Source organism: Tubulanus polymorphus, chromosome 3 (genome assembly GCF_964204645.1).
Source record: "Tubulanus polymorphus chromosome 3, tnTubPoly1.2, whole genome shotgun sequence".
Taxonomy (NCBI): domain Eukaryota; kingdom Metazoa; phylum Nemertea; class Palaeonemertea; order Tubulaniformes; family Tubulanidae; genus Tubulanus; species Tubulanus polymorphus.
In genome coordinates, this window is record NC_134027.1 from 10,201,506 (window position 1) to 10,222,206 (window position 20,701).

General features: G+C 39.1%; 1 protein-coding gene across 1 annotated transcript; it reads right to left on the reverse strand.

Annotated features, from left to right (window-relative positions):
* Positions 1-7,672: 7,672 nt before the first annotated feature.
* Positions 7,673-20,445, reverse strand: LOC141902061 (constitutive coactivator of PPAR-gamma-like protein 1 homolog). The gene is made up of 16 exons (XM_074789701.1): positions 20,355-20,445; positions 19,683-20,321; positions 16,771-16,853; positions 15,897-15,991; positions 14,863-14,975; positions 14,573-14,676; positions 14,152-14,329; positions 13,517-13,662; positions 13,049-13,195; positions 12,513-12,654; positions 12,174-12,441; positions 10,850-10,961; positions 10,136-10,342; positions 8,573-8,798; positions 8,345-8,450; positions 7,673-7,808 (listed from the first exon to the last, which is right to left on the reverse strand). Exons 1-16 carry the CDS (start codon positions 20,443-20,445, stop codon positions 7,673-7,675), a joined length of 2,793 nt encoding a protein of 930 aa, XP_074645802.1.
* Positions 20,446-20,701: the final 256 nt, after the last annotated feature.

The following is a 20,701-nucleotide window of genomic DNA, read 5'->3' on the forward strand; positions in this document are numbered from 1 at the left end:
TATACATCATAGAGGTTTTCGACACTATTAATGATTTTCTTTTGTTAACGGACAAAAATATCATATACGTTTAGTACCAGGTGATAAATGTGTGAGGCCAATATCTTCTAGGCGGGGCAAGAAGCCCTATTTTGTCTCTTAACCCTTTCAGTGCGTCTACACCGCAGTGCAGAGTATAAATCGGTGACGGACTTTGCTAGTACACCGCATTGTGGTGTATTAATGTTTGTATCTCTAATGAAAGATGGCAGCATCTGTCAAACGCAGTTAGATATAAGCAACTAACGATACACCGCACAGTGGTGAGCATTATAGCTGATCCCTGTTATTTGATGCACTGGGCTGGAATTTTTCAAACATTTTCAAATTATCTCCGGCACTTTAGGGTATTAATTAGTCAGCATGACAGGGTGAAGATCTGATTTGTCAGTCATTCTTGACATGTCAGGTAGAATACAATAACGAGTAACTGAATATCACTTCGCTAGCATGTAGGTACCTCGCCAGAGAACAACACTGGACCCCACTGCCCGGAATTCATTCCACCCGAAAAGTACGATTACTCAATTACAGCAGTAAAAAATTCTTATAATCCAACGAACAGAGAACGACCACCGAACACGATTACAAACCGACAACACTTAAAAAACTAATCATCGCTATTCAAAAATTGCTCGAACCCAGTTCCCATAGAGAACAACTGACCCTAAAAATGCTTCCAAACCATCTACCCGAACAAACATGTTTATATACACATATGTACAGACAATGTGTTCGATATTATGCATTTTAACACATATACAATAACCTGGTATACCTATTCATTGATCATATATATTTAATGAATATGAATAACTAAACCATAAACTTTTCCATAAATGCAACTGAAATGTCTTCCCAGGAACATTCAAAATATAACACGATGAATCAAAATCAAAGAACACTGAAACGATAAAGAAATGAAACATCGTACGCGGAGAAATGTTCACGAATAATATCGACACGTCCATCGGTTAAAGGTCAATGACATTAAAAATAACGAAACTGAACACCGTCACACACTTAAACAGCTAAAAACCGGCCATTCAAAAAACTTGTTCGATCGCTGTCGTTAAAGTCTAAATATGGATACAAAAATATTTCAAAAACGCAAGCCAGTAACCGCTTCATTCATAACTAATCAGATAAATCTGAACATCAACGTATATAGTGAATATAGGGCTCGACGAATTACAACATTATCAAATACCAAACATCGTTTTATAATACATTTTTTATACTATGTACACGTCTATACAATTGCAAATTTTCACAGCAGCTTTCTGATTCTTCACTTTTATCTGCGGTGGAGCAACAAACATGAAATCCGTTCAGTAGGTTTCACCGTGAGGTTTTCAATGTGATTCGCGACGATACTTATGGTGCCAAAAACCAGTCAATATGCCTATCAAACGTGAGCGTACCCCACAGTACTAGTAAGCTAGACTCCGCGCCAGATGGATCCGATCAACTCGGATAACCGTACAATTCGAATGTTTATTGAAATATTTTTTGTTACCCTATCATTCAAGAATTACATGACACATCCAACTCGGATATCACTTAAAGAGACATTTTCAGACACGGTACCATAAGATCGGACTCGAGCGGAGTCTACTGTGTTATACGGCAACATTTGTTAAGTTATTCCCGGGTTTGAAAACATGGGTGATAACGATCTTAGAAACGAAGAAACCCGACAAATATGAAAATGTTGTTTCTTACAGATAGCGCTATAGCATAACTATATGTAATTTATAATATTCAGCCCACAATCCTACAGGTTAATTTCCGGAATATGAATTCTGACGATACTATCAATACCAGTAACAGTATAAAGAAGAAATTTCATCTGAAATGTATATTTTCCACTCGATAATGCCCGAATTTAACGGTTAATGTTTATGCATCAGCTGTCTTCACAGAGGCTATCAATTTAAGTTTTAAATGCAGTCAAGACTAGCTCTAGCCCTGGGGAGTATCGAGTATATAGGCCTCATAGAGGTATCTATTTCCCATTTACACTAGTGGGAATGAAATTCGATAACGACGGCCTGCAATAAAAGAATACGGGATCCAATGAACTTTTGCATTAGTGAGACTAACAACTGAGACATTTTTCTTATCACTTGGGGAGTACATATCCGCTACCTAGAATTCTGCCAAAAACTAGAATAAATTAAAGTTTTCATTCTTACTTTTTACTGTTCCTTCTATTTCAAAAGGCCTGCAAAAGAATTGATCTTTTTATCTCTTTTCCTTACTCCAAGCAATTAAAAAACGCCTTGAGATCCACAAGTAAAACGACTGCATGATACTACGTCCAATTACATGTCAAGATTCATTTAAGTTCCAGTCTGAATGGAAAAATTCAATTTATCAGAGTTCATCCATCTAAGGATCCATTCAAAACGTCTGTGTAGACATATCTTAATACTTCGTAATGACTGGTGTCAGAAATATACGCGCATATATCCATATATGGTCGCGTAGCCAGAAAAAAGGCTGAAATTGAACAAAAATCTCATTGTTTTTAGTCAGAGAACACACGCACAAGAAGTTTGATACCGAGAACCGACAATATACCCCGGTTACACACTTTTATGCACACGTACAATCGCATATTATCATTGTTACATTTGATGAAGAAAAACGCCACCTAACAACAAAAATCAGCATCGACAACGTCATAAAAAATGGCAGACTCTGTATACGCACGTATATATATCATATAAGTATTTACCAAATCAATATAATAATAATTATAATAATCATAATAATCACCTTAATAATAATAATCATATTAAAATTGGCCATTTGTAAAAAGTATATCTCAAAAAATTAGTTGTGATTCGTTTGAAAAAACGTCACATTCTATTAATACATGAGTTTCCTTCTAATATTGATGTTGTTGTATAAAAATCATATTATTTCAACGATACATTCAAGTATGTACACGTCTCGAGTACATGATAGTATTTTTCATCAGTAAGATTTGTGCGTTGGACCACCACGTAGGCATTGAGTAATTGTTACATCATGTCCGTTCACCTCCCGTGAACCGTTCGAATTATATACGTTATATATATTTTTATGATGAGCTAACGAAGAACATCGTACGTACGTTCTCGTACGCGTGATCGGACATAATCCCTATCTGTCTACCAGTCGGTTTCAAAAAACCACATCCTCACTTGCCAGGGTTTGATTGCCTCCAGCCCAAGCTCACGCCAATCTCGGGCAGTGTGATAGACCGGTCTATCGCACTGCCCAAGATTTCTTTGCAAACAGGTTGCCGTTCAGAGGCCACCAGTACATATCTAGCCAATTTTGGGCGAGGTTATAGACCAATGAAGAGTCTGCGGCCAGGGTTTATGCTGGCGCGAGCTTCGGCAGGAGGCGATCAAACCCTGGCAAGCGAGGATGCAAAAAACCGATGAATAATGAGATATTTACGTATTTCCATTTGTGTAATGTTCGAGATTATCAGGCGATGTTGGTATATTTGTGGACTAAGTTTCTATATACTCAACAACATATAGTCATGGATACGAATTCCACCGATGGGATTATCGATTGCGGACCATCTCGAAGTCGATCGGAATTTTTTTGCCGGTCAGATGGTTGTCAAAATCAAGACTTCAGAAAACTGAGGATAGCACGCTGATAAACAGACTGGCTTCAAAGTTCTGTGAAATTCTAACGATAAGTCAAGTGAACTACTTTGTCATCTCCCATTCGTCAAAAAACCATATCATATAGATTTTCAATCAGTTGAAACTGATCATTATGATGGCATCAAAAAATGTGATCAAAGATCAGTGATTGAACCGTATTTCAAAATACACTCTTTATACTTATTGTTCAGTATCTTATAGAACTCTGCTGAAGGAATATTCATCAGATACTTCCGCAAACTAAAGCACCAGGTTTTCTCGTGAAAATTTCCAACTATGATCATGTTGTAGGCCTATGATGTGAGTTGTGTATTATAATAATATACATGCTATAAGAATCTGCCTTAACGTGAACCTATTTTCAAATACCAGCAAAGATTACAAGCAAACATCGAACTCAAAAAGTAAAATCGAAATCGGGGTTACAATTTACACGTGCATGAAAAATCAACCTAATCGGGGTTTGACCCATCTTGAAAAACTAAAACGAACTAGTACTTTATCAAACTATCAGAACTTGACACGCTAGTACAACCGGTACTTAGTTATCAATCGAATTTTCAATGAAACAATGACTGAAGACGTAAATAAGTCGATGTCGAACAAAATCAGCGATAAAAAACCCGGTGCAGGCTCAAGGCTGTCCCAGGATTCGTCGAGATAAAATGTCTAAAAACTTAGCGAACCCTGTGTATTAGTACTAATCGAACGCATATCATCGGTAATCAATGCGTCAACATGTTTTCGCGTATTAGTTAGTTTTAATATGTTTCCAAAGCCTCAATATCGATGCATAGATAGGTAAATAATACCGGTAGATAGATAATATATAAATGCATATACGGTACCGTATTTGTAACAGGTAATTTCATCGCGGCGAACAAGGCTTTCGTTGCGTATCCAAATCTCAATATGACTAATAATCTCTTTAACATCTTCACGAATATCGATGGCAAATGCATATATGTTAATGAGCAGTTTTGAAATGAATGTTACGACTAATATATATTGTTATCGTGATTGCAAAAGACTGGTTCGACAATTATCTACTTTCCAATCAAGAAACTTCATCTGCATTCAGTCTAAAGTTTATTTTGTAGCCCACAAAGTTCAATATATGGATTTGAGAAAGTAGGACCAGCACTGTACACAGAAATAGTTTTAAAAAGTGCAGAAATTGAGCAATATCTTGAGACAGCGATCTTTAATGGTACAAAATCTAGTCATTTGTAGACCTAGGAGGCCAAAAACTACCAATATCTTCCACAATATTTTATCTATACCATTGGTTTAAGTAGGTAGAGTAGTTTAATAATGTTCAAAATGCTTAAGATACCATAGGTCTAAGTAGGTAGGTAGAATTGTGGTTTAATAATGTTCGAAATGCTTCTAGGAAATATTGTCCCCTGATGTTTCATTTATACCAAGTAGGTAGAATAATGTTCAAAATGGCTTAGTTAAAAGGAAATAATTTTGCTTTCGCCATCAAGCCTCTCTAACGACACTTAAACTCAACGAAAAAGCGGAGTGTACCATATAGCGTCAACTCAACAACGCAATATTCCGGCGTGGTATTCGAAAATAGATTCACGGCACAACGCAGAATCTACAACTACAATACACACTAACGATACCATAACAATCAGGACAATGCTACAACAGCGAACTACCTGCAACTAATAAACTGGTTTTCGGCCTCATCACATAAAATTTAGACATACACGCACACGTACATTATCGCAGACATAATACACGTACGTATTCGTTTAAAGAGATAGGATGCGTTATGAGTAGGATGCGTTATGAACAGTAGTTATACAAAGTGGATTCGATATGAGTATCACACGTATGCGGTATGAAGGGAGATATAGGTTTGTGTTATCGATATCGGTATTAGTATTGCTGGTCATCGCTCTCGTATGCCAGCCCAAATCAATCAATCAATCAAAAGTACGTCTGCTAGTCGTCAATGAAGAAGAGATAGCGTTTTTTTTTTCGACAGTGATCTAATCTCACCAGTATTGCGCAGTTACGTTACTTCAAGTAGCACCAATAAATGCAGTTTTTCCATCGTTCGACTTCTGTATATAAATGCCCTCTCTACCCGTCGTCATTTCATCTTGTTGCTCCCAAAGTTGCTCCTTCATGCACGAAATTCTCATTCATTCCAAACGTCTCCGAAACATCTCGGTCAGCTGAAGACGATCGTCGTCAAAACTATTTTTTCAACGTTGTCCGAAAGTCGGTTGTCGCGCTTCAATCGGCCGGTTCGTTGTATTTCATCTTGTTGTTATTATTGCCTTCTTCGATGTGCTGCGAAGCACTAGGCGATAACAACCGACTCGTGTCGACATCTTCGAACTGTTGCGGAACCTCGCCGTGGGCGGCTGCCTCTTCTTTGCCCTCACCAGCGGATGTGTCCCCGCCGGCAAGTCCAGGAACGCGCTCCGGAGATCTGAAAATATGCGTATCGAATTAAGAAGATCAAATACCAGAATTTAGCGGGTTAGCTGAATGACGTGAGAAGTTTAAAAAATACATGTACCAGATACACTTAAACATGTACAGAGAATCCCGCAATAATATCAAAATACAGTCGGAAAATGTAACTGGAGCCAGTGGTTTATTCGACGTTTGGACTATACTACTTCTAATAGTCATCTTCAGGAATACTGTATTCAGTAACAACTGTTTTTCGTTATTATTGTGGTATTCTCTTTACATTATCGTCTCAACACGATGTGGTTTTTTATCAATCGTGAACACTTAAACATACTCAAATAACATACAATACTAAGATAGAAAGCATGACCCAGGTCCAAAGCAGGATTTCAAAGCAGATCTCAACCAGTAGCCGTATTCATAAAACCTTACTAAGCCTAGTTGCTTGCTAAGTTCCTTACTACCTATAGTTTAACTACATAGTTAGCAAGCAACAAAGTTGGTAAGCTTTTATGAATATGGTTGCAGATACCTATCTATTTATACCTATCATTAATGCAAGGCTAAGTGAATTAATGAAAATTTTAGACAAACAAGCAAAACCACATTACACCCAGGTATAGTTTATAAATTGGTGATGGACATTGCTAATTCACGGCACTGTGGTGTATCATTCTAATTAGTAATCAGTTCTCATCTCTATGGCACCTGTCAATCATGTAAAACATAGGTAACTAATGCGGTGTAGACGTACTATAGCCATATGCCCTTACAAGATACAACATATACTGTGATGGAGTTTTCAAAGTGTTTTATATGGTCAGCACTGAAAGGGTCAAATAAAAGCATCCATCACACTACATACATAAGGTTGAACTTCTTTTGAGAAACCGTGCCCATGATATCTAAATATAGTGCATACCTATCTCAACCATGCCCATGATATCTAAATATAGTGCATACCTATCTCAAACAAGCCATTAACACGTATAATTAGAACAAACATCAGTTAACATATATGGGTAGAATCTTGACAACAGGTTTTAAAGCGAAATGAAATCTAAAATCTAGAAAGCGATCCTATTGTTCGATTTTATAACGAGTTCTCAAGATTCTAGGAGCAGAGCGTATAGTAAGCCACCCGTATACACGTAACAGGCACACTTACCCTTCGGCATGCTCCACAGTTCGGATCCCACGCCCAGCACTAGCAGTGGGAGCGGCAGTACTACCCCTACTAGCGCCACCACCCCTTGCCAACTGCGATGCGCTGCGAGATTTAGTTCGACCTGAACGACGAGACGGAGTGCTAGGCCTCAACGGCCGACCTCCTTGACTAGAAAATGCAGGCTTTGTAGAACCCTACAATGTAGTATAGTAAAGCCACAGTTTTATTATCCGTTATGCCATATTCTATTGACATTTTCGAAGGATGAAGGGCTTATCATTATTTTTAACCATCTAACAGAACTAAGTAGAAAGGCCAAAGCAATTCAAAGACAAAGGCCGACTAATTATTTCAAAGCAATTTGACGATAAGTATTGAGTGAATCACTTGAACGTAGAAACTGTGGCCTTACCATATAGGCCGGCATCATAGGAGGCATCCGACCCCTCGCACCACGATAGCTCGTAACATGTGACGGACCTCTGAAAACAAAATTCAAGATCTGTCGAGTCACGTCTTACATGAGACATTCTCGAAACCCGTAACCTGAAAGGTGTCTCCAATCATTGACCAAGTGAAAACCAACGATCGAAAGGTATAATGAATTTGAACAAAAGAAGCCGATTCATACATATTTCTAGGATTTTTTAATATTGGTTGGACTCATAATGAAATGCTTTTGGAAGAGGAAGGGAAATCAATAAGATATAACCAGCGAAGGATGACTTTACTCTTATGAAATATCAGAAGCAAAATGAACGAAAAATATGAATACGATAGTTGAAGTCATTGACTGTAAACGTGAAGTGAAATGAAGCCTCTTCCATAAGGCTTAGTCTTGATATGATGCGAGGTTATTGTTGCCAGTTGAAATGCACGCTGCCAACCTGTACCGAAGAATTTCGCAATGTGTCCAAATCATCCTAATATGTATGAAGAGCTTTATTCCGCGTACTTCGCATGATAAAATATGGCAAAATGTTTGAACTGACGAGAGAAAAAAGAAGGGCCAACTTACCGCCTTCCACCTCGACGATGGGGTGGACCTCCCCAACTACCAACTACCACTCCAGCCACCTGCAGTTCACCACCGAGATGCGACTCAGGGTACATCGGACTAGGACCTGAAAAGTAAATGTAGTATATATTGTCACGTGAAGTTCTTAGAACTGACGCCATTGTCTAAATGAAAACTACTAACACGTACACGTTATTATGGTCGCAATCATTCATTCACTCAACTTACCCATTAAACCCCGCCCCCGACCGAGCATACCACGCCCTCGACCACGCATCGACGGCTGAGACGACGCGGCGAAAGAGGAGCCGGCCGGTAGGACATTCAGCGACGATGATGGACCGAGACCGGAGGGAAATGCGCTACCAAACACGGACTTCGGCATGGCGAACTCCAACTTCAAACCTTCTACAACTGCCTGCCTCATCCGCTCAACTCTCATCACAAGCTCTACCTACAAACACAAGGCATTTCATACACACTTCACTTGCTGTCCACTACGCAATGTTTCACATACACATACATGAATTATAATTATTTTCATCTTACCAAGATAACTAAGGGTAATTGACACTTTTTCATAGGTTTTCAACCCTTTAAATGATAGGTATTAAAGAGATGATTTGAGATTCAGATTCTTTTCTTTGTTGCGTGGTAGGATACATCATATTTAGAAATCGTTAAGTGTCAAATTACCCTATATACACATCATACACTTATTGCAAATAACAAAACAAGCAATCTGTCAGTCATACCCAATGCGAATGCGATATCACAGTAAACTATTCATAGTTCATCTAGTGTGCCTCTTACCGAAGTCATGCAGCCATGTGCTTTTCCCATGTGGCTATGCCATATTGGTTGGTAAGCACAATTAGTCAGATTCACTGGCTGCCAAACGAGCGAGGCATCGTGTGGAAGCCCTCTATTGTTATACTTGTGAAGGTAAGTTTCAGCCAAACCCGTTGCTAAAGGAAAGGCCAACGGCATAGATACCAGGCACCTTTTTGCAAGGATTCAAACCTGACGGCACCAAGCACAACTCTCTAATAAGAATTCTTATTTGCGTCTATAGCTTTAAATTCAAATAGCTATCCCCACTTACTACATCAAAGCTATATGATATATATGTACATGCATATCATTGCCAACAAGCATTCTCCCACAAGATTCATGCCTATATGATTGAATGAAACTCTTATCCAAACACTCAATCAATTAATCATTTAGCAATTAACACTCAACTCCCCAAACCCGCTCTGGCTATTACTCTTCAAACCCCCCCGAATCTGCCCCGACTTTTTTCATCTGCTACACAAAGACAATTGTAGTGGGATTCGAAATAGCTTAGAACAAACTAGACACCTAAGATGTCCCAATTCTGTACATCTTCCTACTTGAAATTCCTAAGTATTTGGAGAATGAACACGTCAGATCCAAGCACCCACTTATAAAAACAAGTAAGAATGGATGAATTTCGGGGGGGGGGGGGGGGCAAGGTCACGATTCTGGTGGCCCACCTCATCAAATCTTATATCATATGAAAGCCTCGACTATTTACTACAAAATAACACCAACTTGTAGTACATGGAAATCAACTGGAAATGAGCTATTTTGTATCATGATAATGTGGATTTTCCCTTGAATTAGACACCACATAGTGAAATTCCCGAGTAATATGGGTTGAGTAATTCTTAAGACAACTAGCATCATTCGACAGAGCAAATAGCAGGCATGCATGTACGATTTCACAATTACACACAGTCATATTTATACACGTGTCATATGTACCTGACCATCACAGATTTCGTGCAATGACGCGCCAGTACTGGCTTTCAGCAATTTCAGCTGGAAAAGTCGTCCGTCGAAGAACATCCATGGACAACACATCGTCCAGGGGATCGGTGCACCGCAACCATCGTTCGCAAAAATCGCCGCTTCGATTCCTTGCATAAACAAACTCGCCACATGAATCCCTCGTACGTCGACGCTGGGCAACTGAAATTTAAATACATGTAACTCAAAAAATTTTGTTGACATTTTCCTTGTAAAAAGGAATTATTCATTTCTTTGAAAACATGTCTGCACGGCAAATTGTTAATTCTATATTAGTTATCTGTTCATTATTGCCACTTTACAATAACTTGATCCATACAAAACTCTGCAATACACAGATTGATTTCAAACTTTTTTTCAAACTTTAGTTGAATGATTCTCTTTTGTGTTTCTGTCCGATTCAAACAATCTCTAATAAAGGTCTATCTCTTATATATCTCATATATTTCTTTATCAATGGTTGACTTGTAATATAGTTGAGTTCTCCATTCACGGATGAGGCGCGGTAGATGACTCACTCAACTTAAGAATATATGGGCTGGGCTAAGGGAAATCATGCCAATACAATAAGTAAAATCACAATCAGAAATGAATCAAATATAGGATTGTTGCAGTAAGTGATTATCAGTTTATCATTCTCACTATCATTATTACCGTTAATTTACTTACTTGAATATCTGTCAAGTGACGCGGTGTGAGAAACATGGGCGAAACACTTTGCGCCAGGAATGCATCGAGTTCATACTGTCTTAATACCAGCTTTTCATGCATCATGATGTACCTGTATTTAAGGCAAAATTAGACGAAATTAGCCGCCGATCTCTAGTAAAAATGACAAGAAGCTTTTGTCAACCCTAAACAACTTGAGAAGAGCATTTTATCGATCATTTTGAAGCGGCAAGTTTGATTCCATAAATTGGAACATCATAGAAGGGAATTGACCCGATTTTCACAAAATAAACATAAGATCTATGGATATCAATATGCCACATTTCATTCATCACCCAGCCTGTTATGGGCTATTTCCAATTAGAACTAGCCAGGTATGGTATTCTGATAAGATTTATTTCAAATTAGAACTACCGTATTTTCCGGCCAATAAGCCGATTTTCTAGCCTCAGATTTTTACCCAAAATATCGTGATCGGCTTATTGGGCGGATACGATCTGACATAAAAAATCACTTCCCGATCTATGCCACTCTAATGCTCTCAATGATCGTCAAAATCAAGAAAAGTGGTCGATATTTATTTGAGGTCATTATTTACTACCAATTATAATCTATTTTGAACTATTTTATTTTTACTTTGATTGTTCCATCACCGCACAGCGGCAATGGTATTTATATAACGCGCGAGTTCATCGTACTACCACGTGTCAGTTCATACATTAGTATATATGCAAATCAGCAGTGAGCCGCGTACTGCGTGTATGGCTGTGTGTATAGTAATCAGCTGAGTGAGTCTATACACAGCACAGTCACTCGGCGATGATAGTATACACAGCACTCTCACACATCGGCGGGCGCTACTGTCAGCCTCTTAAATCGTCAATTAAGACGAACTAATTGACAAATCAGTGAATTAAAATCTCTGACCTCGGCTTATTGGGCGAAGCTTTATGAAATCCATGTATTTTAGGCTAAAAAACTGCCCTCGGCTTATTGGCCGAGTCGGCTCATTGGCCGGAAAATACGGTAGGCCACATTCCTGGACATTGATTTCAGATTGGCGCTGCTAGTGTAGTATCAATATTCGAGATATGTTATGAAAACCTGGCAGAGTCTACTGCATTTAATTGGCCCATTTACAGCAGACTCTGCTAGCAACGGAGATGACTGCATCAGATTATTGCTCTCGCCACTTAGAAAATTTCCTTTCTTTACAACAATTCATCTGGTAATGCCCCATGGATACTCCCAACTGCCTCAGAAGATATCCATTGCATTCAGGGCAAGCGGAGTCAACCATACAATTGAAGCTACTGCAACTTACCTGAGGACGGCACACATTATCAACAGCCTTTGAGGTACATAAGTTGTATTCAACATGAGCGGTGTGTAATCGCTTCCCATACAGGTCAGGAATGCACGCAGTCGACGATTTTTGTCCTCGACCTTCTGACCGAGCCATAGCTGCCGAATCGTAGGTGGCGTCGGCGTCGACCAACCGAGAGATCGAGCTTGAACGCTTTCGCATATCAATTTATTCGAGTCTTTTTGCAATTGCCATTCTTTCACTATGATGTCACTGGCGGGATCGGCTGAAATTAAATTACTGTTCAATCGACTCTTAATTTCAATGCGCCCGTAAAAATGCTACACCGTTGCATACCTTTGTCCTTGGGCTTCCTGGGTCGAGGATAGGCCAGTAGTACACCATATACATGCTGCCGAAGTTTTGCATACAACTCAGCACCCGTCGGCAGTTCGGATGATCGCTCATCCTCTAAATGCACAGGTAGCTTAATCTCAGCCTAGTAAGACACGAAACAAACAGCCTGTTGGACTAGCATTCAGTAGGGCATTCATAGAAATATAGGTCCCCCTAGGGTAACCACCCTCAGGGTCAGATCCAAAAAACGCTTTATATTGTTTGAGACATTGGCCAACGGATCATTGATACAGTTTTATCTCGATCATAAATAAATGCAATTGTAGGACTAGAAGCAATGTAAAGTAAAAGTTGATGACAGCCAGAAGGATGAGGATGGGATCTTCCATAATCATCAGCTCCGCTGACCATTAGTCAAAGCAGAGCTAAACATGCGGTATATTAGAATATACTTCAAGGCTGACAAAGCCAAATCGAATCAAACTCTTGAGAGAGAAACTAAACGAGTTACGTCTCCAACAACTGAACTCCCTTACCTGGGTCAACACTTGATATACATAGGGCATCATCAGACCTTTCTGATGACGTTCGCTGGCTATGCGCATAATCTCAGGTGGTACATGATATGGTAGAGTGGACGCTTCACCTACGTGTTTCTCAGTTGGCTTAATCACAGTTGATAACTGCAACAAAGCATAAATCATAAACGATGAGCTTCAACTTCCTAATTTCTTGACTCGACAGAGACAATTCTCATTGAATAGTGGCCAGGTGAATAATTAGAGAAGTTAAGCTATATGTTATCGCTTGATTCATTATATGATATTGGGCTTCTACTGGGAGGGGGGTATGGCACAATGAAGCTAATACAGTAGAACTCACTTCATTCGAATAACTAGGGCCTGCCCAGATTTCTCCGAATGAAGTAAAATCCGAATAGCGAATATAAGTTGAGTTCTACTGTAATTTAAATCATGTGAATTCATCATTGAGTGTACACACACCGATTTAGCCGGAAATTGAGACCATGTAGATTCTGGACTGAGTCGTTGTGGACTAGAAGCATCGCTGCTCGAAGATGAAGAGCTGATTGAGCTCAATTTGTGCGGATCGCTGGCAAGTTTCGGTTTGGCGCCTTCACCAGACGTACCTAACGAAACAAAACAAGTCGTTAAACGTTCATTACATACTGTCAGAATGAATTCATAACTCATAAGTTTTAATCGGAAGTATAAGGACGCCAATGAACACAATGACAATGAACTTTAGGACAGGGTCATGGCCACTTTATGCCCATTGACAAATCCCCCGAATTTTCCCCGATCCTTCAATGTAATAACACAAAATTACCTGGGTAAATCAGAGTGAATCTCTAGTGTTAAAATGTTGCATTTCATTCATTTTTCATTGAATATTATGTACTGATAAAAAAACCAGGTCAATGGCATTATCTAAATTCCCCTCCATGTTTTTGGCAAAATTTGTCAAATTCCCCGAATTTTTCTATATTTTTCTGACTCCCTGAGTTTCCAGGTTCTACAGGTCAGGGGCATCCCGGTAGAAGACAACCAACATAGTTTCCTATATCAAGACACAAACAAAATTGATTTTTCTTTCTCGAATTTCCGACTCTACATACCAGCAATAGGTTGGACTTTGGGCGCAAAATGAACCTTCTCTTTCTTTGATTCTTCCTTCACGATGACAATAGAGGGCGGCACCATGGTCGTTGCCGTCGTCGTAACGCCGCTATATCCCGCTGTTGTTTCTTTCGAAGTACTTTCATACGTCGTAGAGGGAGGCTGAACGACTTCGACCTACGAAACCGAGACTAACAAATCTAGAACAGCGTTTCCCATAAGATATTGGCGAACTTCCCCAAGTTTAAAACCCACTTTATACAGAATTTCAAAGATTATAACAATTTTATACATCAAAAATCTATATAAAAAGACGAACGCTTCGAACTCTCTCACTAGGTAGAGATTATTATCAGGCGTGTTCCCGAGGAGAATGTTATCTCAGAATCATTGCAAGCGATCGAATTTCGACGCGCGTACCTCAATAGTTGATTCTGCAACTTCTTCACGTCTAGTTTCTTCGGGTCGGATGGGATAAGCACCGGGCTGACGAGTAGCAACAGTTGGTAACGGAGCCATGAATACTGAAATGAGAACAACCTCAAAAGCATACTTACACGATACAAGTTTCGGTTGACGGTAGTGGAAGTCGCAGTACAAAACCAGTGGAACTACTTATTAATTTCATTTTTAAGGAAGTGGTGATAGGGTTAATCATTCTTAGACAAGCAAGACAATTGTATAATTGTACATCTTGTACTACACTCTACCTCGGGGTCTGGGAAAGTACTTGAGAAATCCTTCCTTCGTTCCATTCATGTAATACTGAACGCAATGCTTGAAATGGGCGATCCTCTCCTTTTGTAACAAAGTACAACCGAGCCTACTGAAATTCAAGTTCAAAAGTTGTTTAATACAGTAATATCCAAGAGACCTCGCTATTCAAATTCACGACTATCGAATAATATTTTTAAAATATAGAAGTGTCAGTATACCATTGACCAAAAATACTCCAAATTCATGTTAGTTGAATTTCGATTTTTGTATTTCATATCGACTGCACTCTTGCCTCTTATCATTGAGGAAATACGTAACAAATTATAGAGAATCCTATCATTGAGGAAATACGTAACAAACTATAGAGAATCCTATCATTGAGGAAATACGTAACAAACTATAGAGAATCCTATCATTGAGGAAATACGTAACAAACTATAGAGAATCCTATCATTGAGGAAATACGTAACAAATTATAGAGAATCCTATCATTGAGGAAATACGTAACAAATTATAGAGAATCCTATCATTGAGGAAATACGTAACAAACTATAGAGAATCCTATCATTGAGGAAATACGTAACAAACTATAGAGAATCCTATCATTGAGGAAATACGTAACAAACTATAGAGAATCCTATCATTGAGGAAATATGTAACAAACTATAGAGAATTTTATCATTGAGGAAATATGTAACAAACTATAGAGAATCTTATCATTGAGGAAATACATAAACTATAGAGAATCCCACGATAATAACTAGAAAATGTTAAGATGGAAAATGTTTCCTACTAGAGCTAATTCCCGACGATCACTATGAGAAGAATACAGTTGAAACGTCGACTTAACTACTAGCTCTAGGAAACATTTTCTATTTGTTATTGCGCAATTACCTATAGATTATCATAGCATGGATAGGCCTATAGTGTTTCATCAATTGTTACGTAACACACTGTTCATTAATTCTGAACTGAGGGGAACACGAGTTTAAATTATAATCAGTTTAGTATATATATATATATATACCTGAACACACGCTGACCAACGTCATCGAGATCCTCAACATCAGGGAGACATCGTACGAAAGAAACAACCGCGGGAATAACCTCCGATTCGGGCAACTGGAAGGAAAAATTTCTAAAATGAGAATCCGGTAAATACCGATGTATCCGTAACTATTACTGGTTACGATTCATTTCATTTCTCTCAATAAGGCGCCTGGTTTCTGATAAAAAAATTGTTCCCCTGATAATGCCCGTCTCAGGTCGCACAAGATCTGACGCGATCGTCATAAGGAATCGGTAGTCAGTTGGCCGATTTTTCAGTCAGGTAATTTTTTCGACATGAGTGTACTTAAAATTGTCAACACTAGCCGCCCGCACAATTGTAATTGATCAGGCATGTTCGACAACGACCTGATCGTATGCGACCTGAATGTACTTACGACCGAATCGCAGATGATTGGGTCGGAACTCAGTGCGGCTCGAGTTAGGCTTTAGTTAAAACTGGCTCCATGATATCAGATTTCCGTCAAGTCTGAAGTCAGAAATTAGCTAAAGCCCACTCGAAACGGTTCTGATTTCCAACGAACTGGAACGTCCTCAACATTTAAAAAAGTTGTGATGATCATACCAATAACAAACATTTATTTGTTATTTTTACATGTTAACGACATCATTCGAAGATGTATTAGCCGAATAATGTTGCTTCGGAATCAATCATCAGTGATGCAATAAACACCGAATAGGCCATGATCTTTACGCCATCAAACTGCTTTACAAAATTTAATACAGCGATGTAGGCGGCAAATTTCCAAAAATTACAGATCAAAAATGCATAACTCGCATCTCAAATAAGGCACTACAAATTTTTCTAAAACTTTTTTTTCTGTTCACACTACCTCCACGTTCTTCGCTTTCGGATTCTTGTTCAAACAACTACAGAAGAACTCATACAGATCCTCTTCGGACAGGATGAAATTACCTGTAAAAATGAAACCACGCGACATGATTTTATATTTGAAAATACAAAAATTCGGTCATTGAACTAATTTAAAAGCCTTATGAATTTGAAAAATTTGCTGCCAAGATTCTAGGGAATTCTTTTTCAACTTCACTACAATTCAACTTTAATACGTTCTAAGGCGAGAGAATCGGGAAAAACGATAGCTCACAGTGGCAAATGCCACGAGATATCCCTCCATTTCAAAGAAGCCAGGTTATATTTGACAGTTCCAGGTAGGAAGGCTGTAAAGATCAAAACATTTGACACACGCCTAATGCTAATTGTATGCTTTATATCATAAGATACACTGATATCATCAAAAGCGTTTTCTATCTAAGAATAAGTTATTTGTGCACAATGGTTGAAGTTGACATTTTAAAAATCTAGAAAAACAGGGACACCATGCCACGTGGTAAATGCTTGGACACGTTGACACAATTTCAATATTCAAAACACTCCCTTCATTACAGTAATCAACGCAACTCACCAGAAATCATGAAACTCGTCAAGAGCGAGAACTTGAGCAATTGAATGCAGTTCCAAAATATGCATAGGTACCATTACATATGGATGTACCACGTTATTCTGCTATTCAACGCCCCCTGGTAAACTTAAAACAGTTGTATCAATGATCTCAAAGCATGTCATAACCTTTTATATCATATCATCACATTACGATCAAAGAAGGCCAGACAGCCTCTTTGTTTTGATATTCAATGTCCTTCGTGAAGTTGTATTTAACACACCTCTCTTAAATTTGAAAGGGCCTTATTAAATCTTCTCAAAAGCAAGCCCTTTGGAGACTCGCTGCGAATTCTGTATCTAAAACCTGTTGTTATTTTCTTCAAACAGCCTTTTTGCACATATACGCATATAAGGAATGATGACACTAAGATGGCCATCAATTCTGGGACAAAAATTGACGATCGAAAAATCGCTGTCTGATATGTTAAAGACCCCTTTCTAAAGTAAATCCATCACAAATTTTAATGAAAAATGACAAGAAATACATGAGCTACAATTCTCCAAATTTAGGCCAAAATAATTTTTTTGGGCATAGAAAAAAGGTCGAAGGATTGCCTTGCCGCCTTGGGTTAAAACATCCAAAAATAACTGGATTTCATGTGAATAGTGAATGCAACAGTCGACTGGGACTGAAGTCCCAAGCCTTCAAAGCTACAAATGTTTCCCATCAAAGTATGTGGCAAGTAGGGGTCCGGGGACACCTTGCCCACTAGCCCTCTAGGTGTCAATTATAACTAAATTACATGGTTTATCTACTCATCAAGTGGAAAAAACAATTCTTAAAACAAAAATAGAGACCAGCACTTTTTGAAGATGGGATGTAGTTACCGGATAAGGTCTCGAAACTGTCAGAAAAATGAACTTAAGATATAGGCCTATATCAACGTTAGATTGTTGATTACAGGCATTTTCGCGTCGCATTCAACTGTTATATTTAGGGGCCTACAATTAACTTAATTGAACATAATTACCGAATTGATAATAACATCAGTCGAACTTCACACTACTTACAACAATCCAATATGAGATTACTATTTTCGGGATTTGAGGAAATCTGATCTGAATCCTATAAGCCCTACACTCCTCATAAGGCCATATAAAATAAATTACTTGATTCTCATCCGCTGTGAAAAAAAACATCGAAGGAGAGAGAGGTTAATATTTTATACAAAATATTCCACAAGCTCTAATATGAAGACTAGCAACACCTCTATCCTGTCTCCGAATGAAAATGAGTCAACGTATGTCGAAACTAGCTTTCAATAATCAATATTGTGAACTCATTTGACAACTACGTATCATGTCTATATAGCGGTTGTTTAGACTATCAAGTTTTGTTTACATGTTTGGGAGCAGATAGATGACTTTAGCGTATTCAAAATGTTGTTAGGGTGATTTTTTATCCGAGGTGGTAGTTTTATATTTTATTTTTAAGATATAAGAATCAAACTGATAAGAACTAAGCTGCCACCCACTGTTCCTGATTTTCAGTAGTTACCTATTCTGTAGGCCTACTTGTAACAATGCTGATTTGATTTTCGAAATGCATACAGAAATATGCAAGCTGTTACTGAGGCTCTAAACCGTTGATTACTGATTAATTTGAAAATTTTCAATTTGTTACCGATAAAACTTTTCTGAGGTTGACAGCCCTGTAACAATCAAGTGATTCATTCTATAATGGCCTTACAAGCAATTTCGCATCGCATTCAGCTCTTGGGCAGCTACAGTACGTCTCAAAAACATAGGGTTAACTAAATTGACCGTAATTACCGAAATGATAATAACATAAGTCAAACTTACGGCAGAGTGTTTATTTCCGCTATTTTACTGTACATCCGTCGCTGATTGGCTGCTTTACGCCGCGCATGCGCACAAAGGTGCGCGACTTAGAAAATTCAAAGTAAGTGTGGAGAATGGAGTTAGAGAAAATAGAGCGAGACTCGAACCCAGGCCAGTAAATTACTAGCGCAGCGTCTTCCCACTAGACCACCGAGCTCACTGATAACCAACCGAATTTTTTAACTAGATATAGTACCTAACCTTACCCTAATTCTATCCCTAGGGGTAAAACGGACCCTAACTCTAATCCTAACCCTCTGGGTCCTTAAGACCCTAAACCCATCGGAACCCTAACTCTAGACCCAATAAAATGATTTTATTGTTACTTTTATTAGTTTATACTATAATATATAGAAACGATGTACGGTAAAATAGCAAGAGTAAACACTCTGCCGTATACGGCTAAATATCCACTTTTAATTCTTAGCAAAAACAAATTACCTAAAAGCGCTGCGAGCACACAAAATCTATTCGGGTGCAAATCCAAACACTTCGCCACTTCATCCATCACATACTCGATCGTTTCCAATTGACCCGTGAACTTCAACTTCAAACAATGCGCCGAAAACAGCCTCGGAGGGTCGAATACCGCATATTCGGGATCCTCGGCTACGACGCCGTGAAAATTGTTCTCTCGACAATACGCGATAACCTCCTGATGATGGTCGTCCATCGAACAACAAACGGGAATCGCCAACTGACGCAGCATCATCCGCAACGTCACCGACAGGCACGTCGGCGGGATCCACCAGATCTTCGGCGGCGGCGTACCTTTCATTTGAACGTGCTTGATAATCCTCGTCACCTTGTCGCGCGCTTCGATTTGCAATTCGGTCCATTCGGAAATTCTTTGGCACTCGAGGCTTCCATTGAAAAACACGACCAGCTGCAAATTCGAGCTGACGCATGCTTGCATTAGATTCGTCAAGAAACCGACCGTATTGTTCCACTGACCTCCGCATGTCCAGTCCGGGAAGTAACCACCGTACAAACGATCCAAGCAACTCTCAGCGTCAATGACGAGCGAGGCGCCCGAACACGCTGCGGCCGATTTGAAACCCCGCGATTTTTTCTTCCCCGCTGCAGTAGTACTGCTAGCACCACCGCTGCTGCTGCTGCCCCTGGAAATGTCAAGTAAATCTACCTTTTGGCACGCATTCGGGCAGCGATTCTGTATGAATTGCAAAAAGCCTTTGATTCCCATTGTGTTCCGCGTATCGATGCACCATTCCACGGGAGCAATTTTGACCGTTCGACCGTGTTTGACGTCCCTGAACCACCGTTCCTCCGTCGTCACCCTGCACCATGTGCTCAGCTAAGCTTAGCAATCCTCCCGTGACGTCATGCCACGGCAGAAAACCCACATTCGAGATCCACCGGACGAAACGTGGTCGTTGAAGATTCAAGATTTTAACCTTCACCATGAACCCTTAGTGTTCATGTTTGGAACACTGGTCATC

Coding starts and splice junctions, on each gene's coding strand:
- LOC141902061 (XM_074789701.1), bottom strand. CDS start 20,445: ATGGGAATCAAAGGCTTTTTGCAATTCATACAGAATCGCTGCCCGAAT. Junction 10,962..12,173: donor ATAATGTGTGCCGTCCTCAG/GTAAGTTGCAGT, acceptor CCTTAAATACAG/GTACATCATGATGCATGAAA. Junction 8,451..8,572: donor TCGGGGGCGGGGTTTAATGG/GTAAGTTGAGTG, acceptor TTTACTTTTCAG/GTCCTAGTCCGATGTACCCT.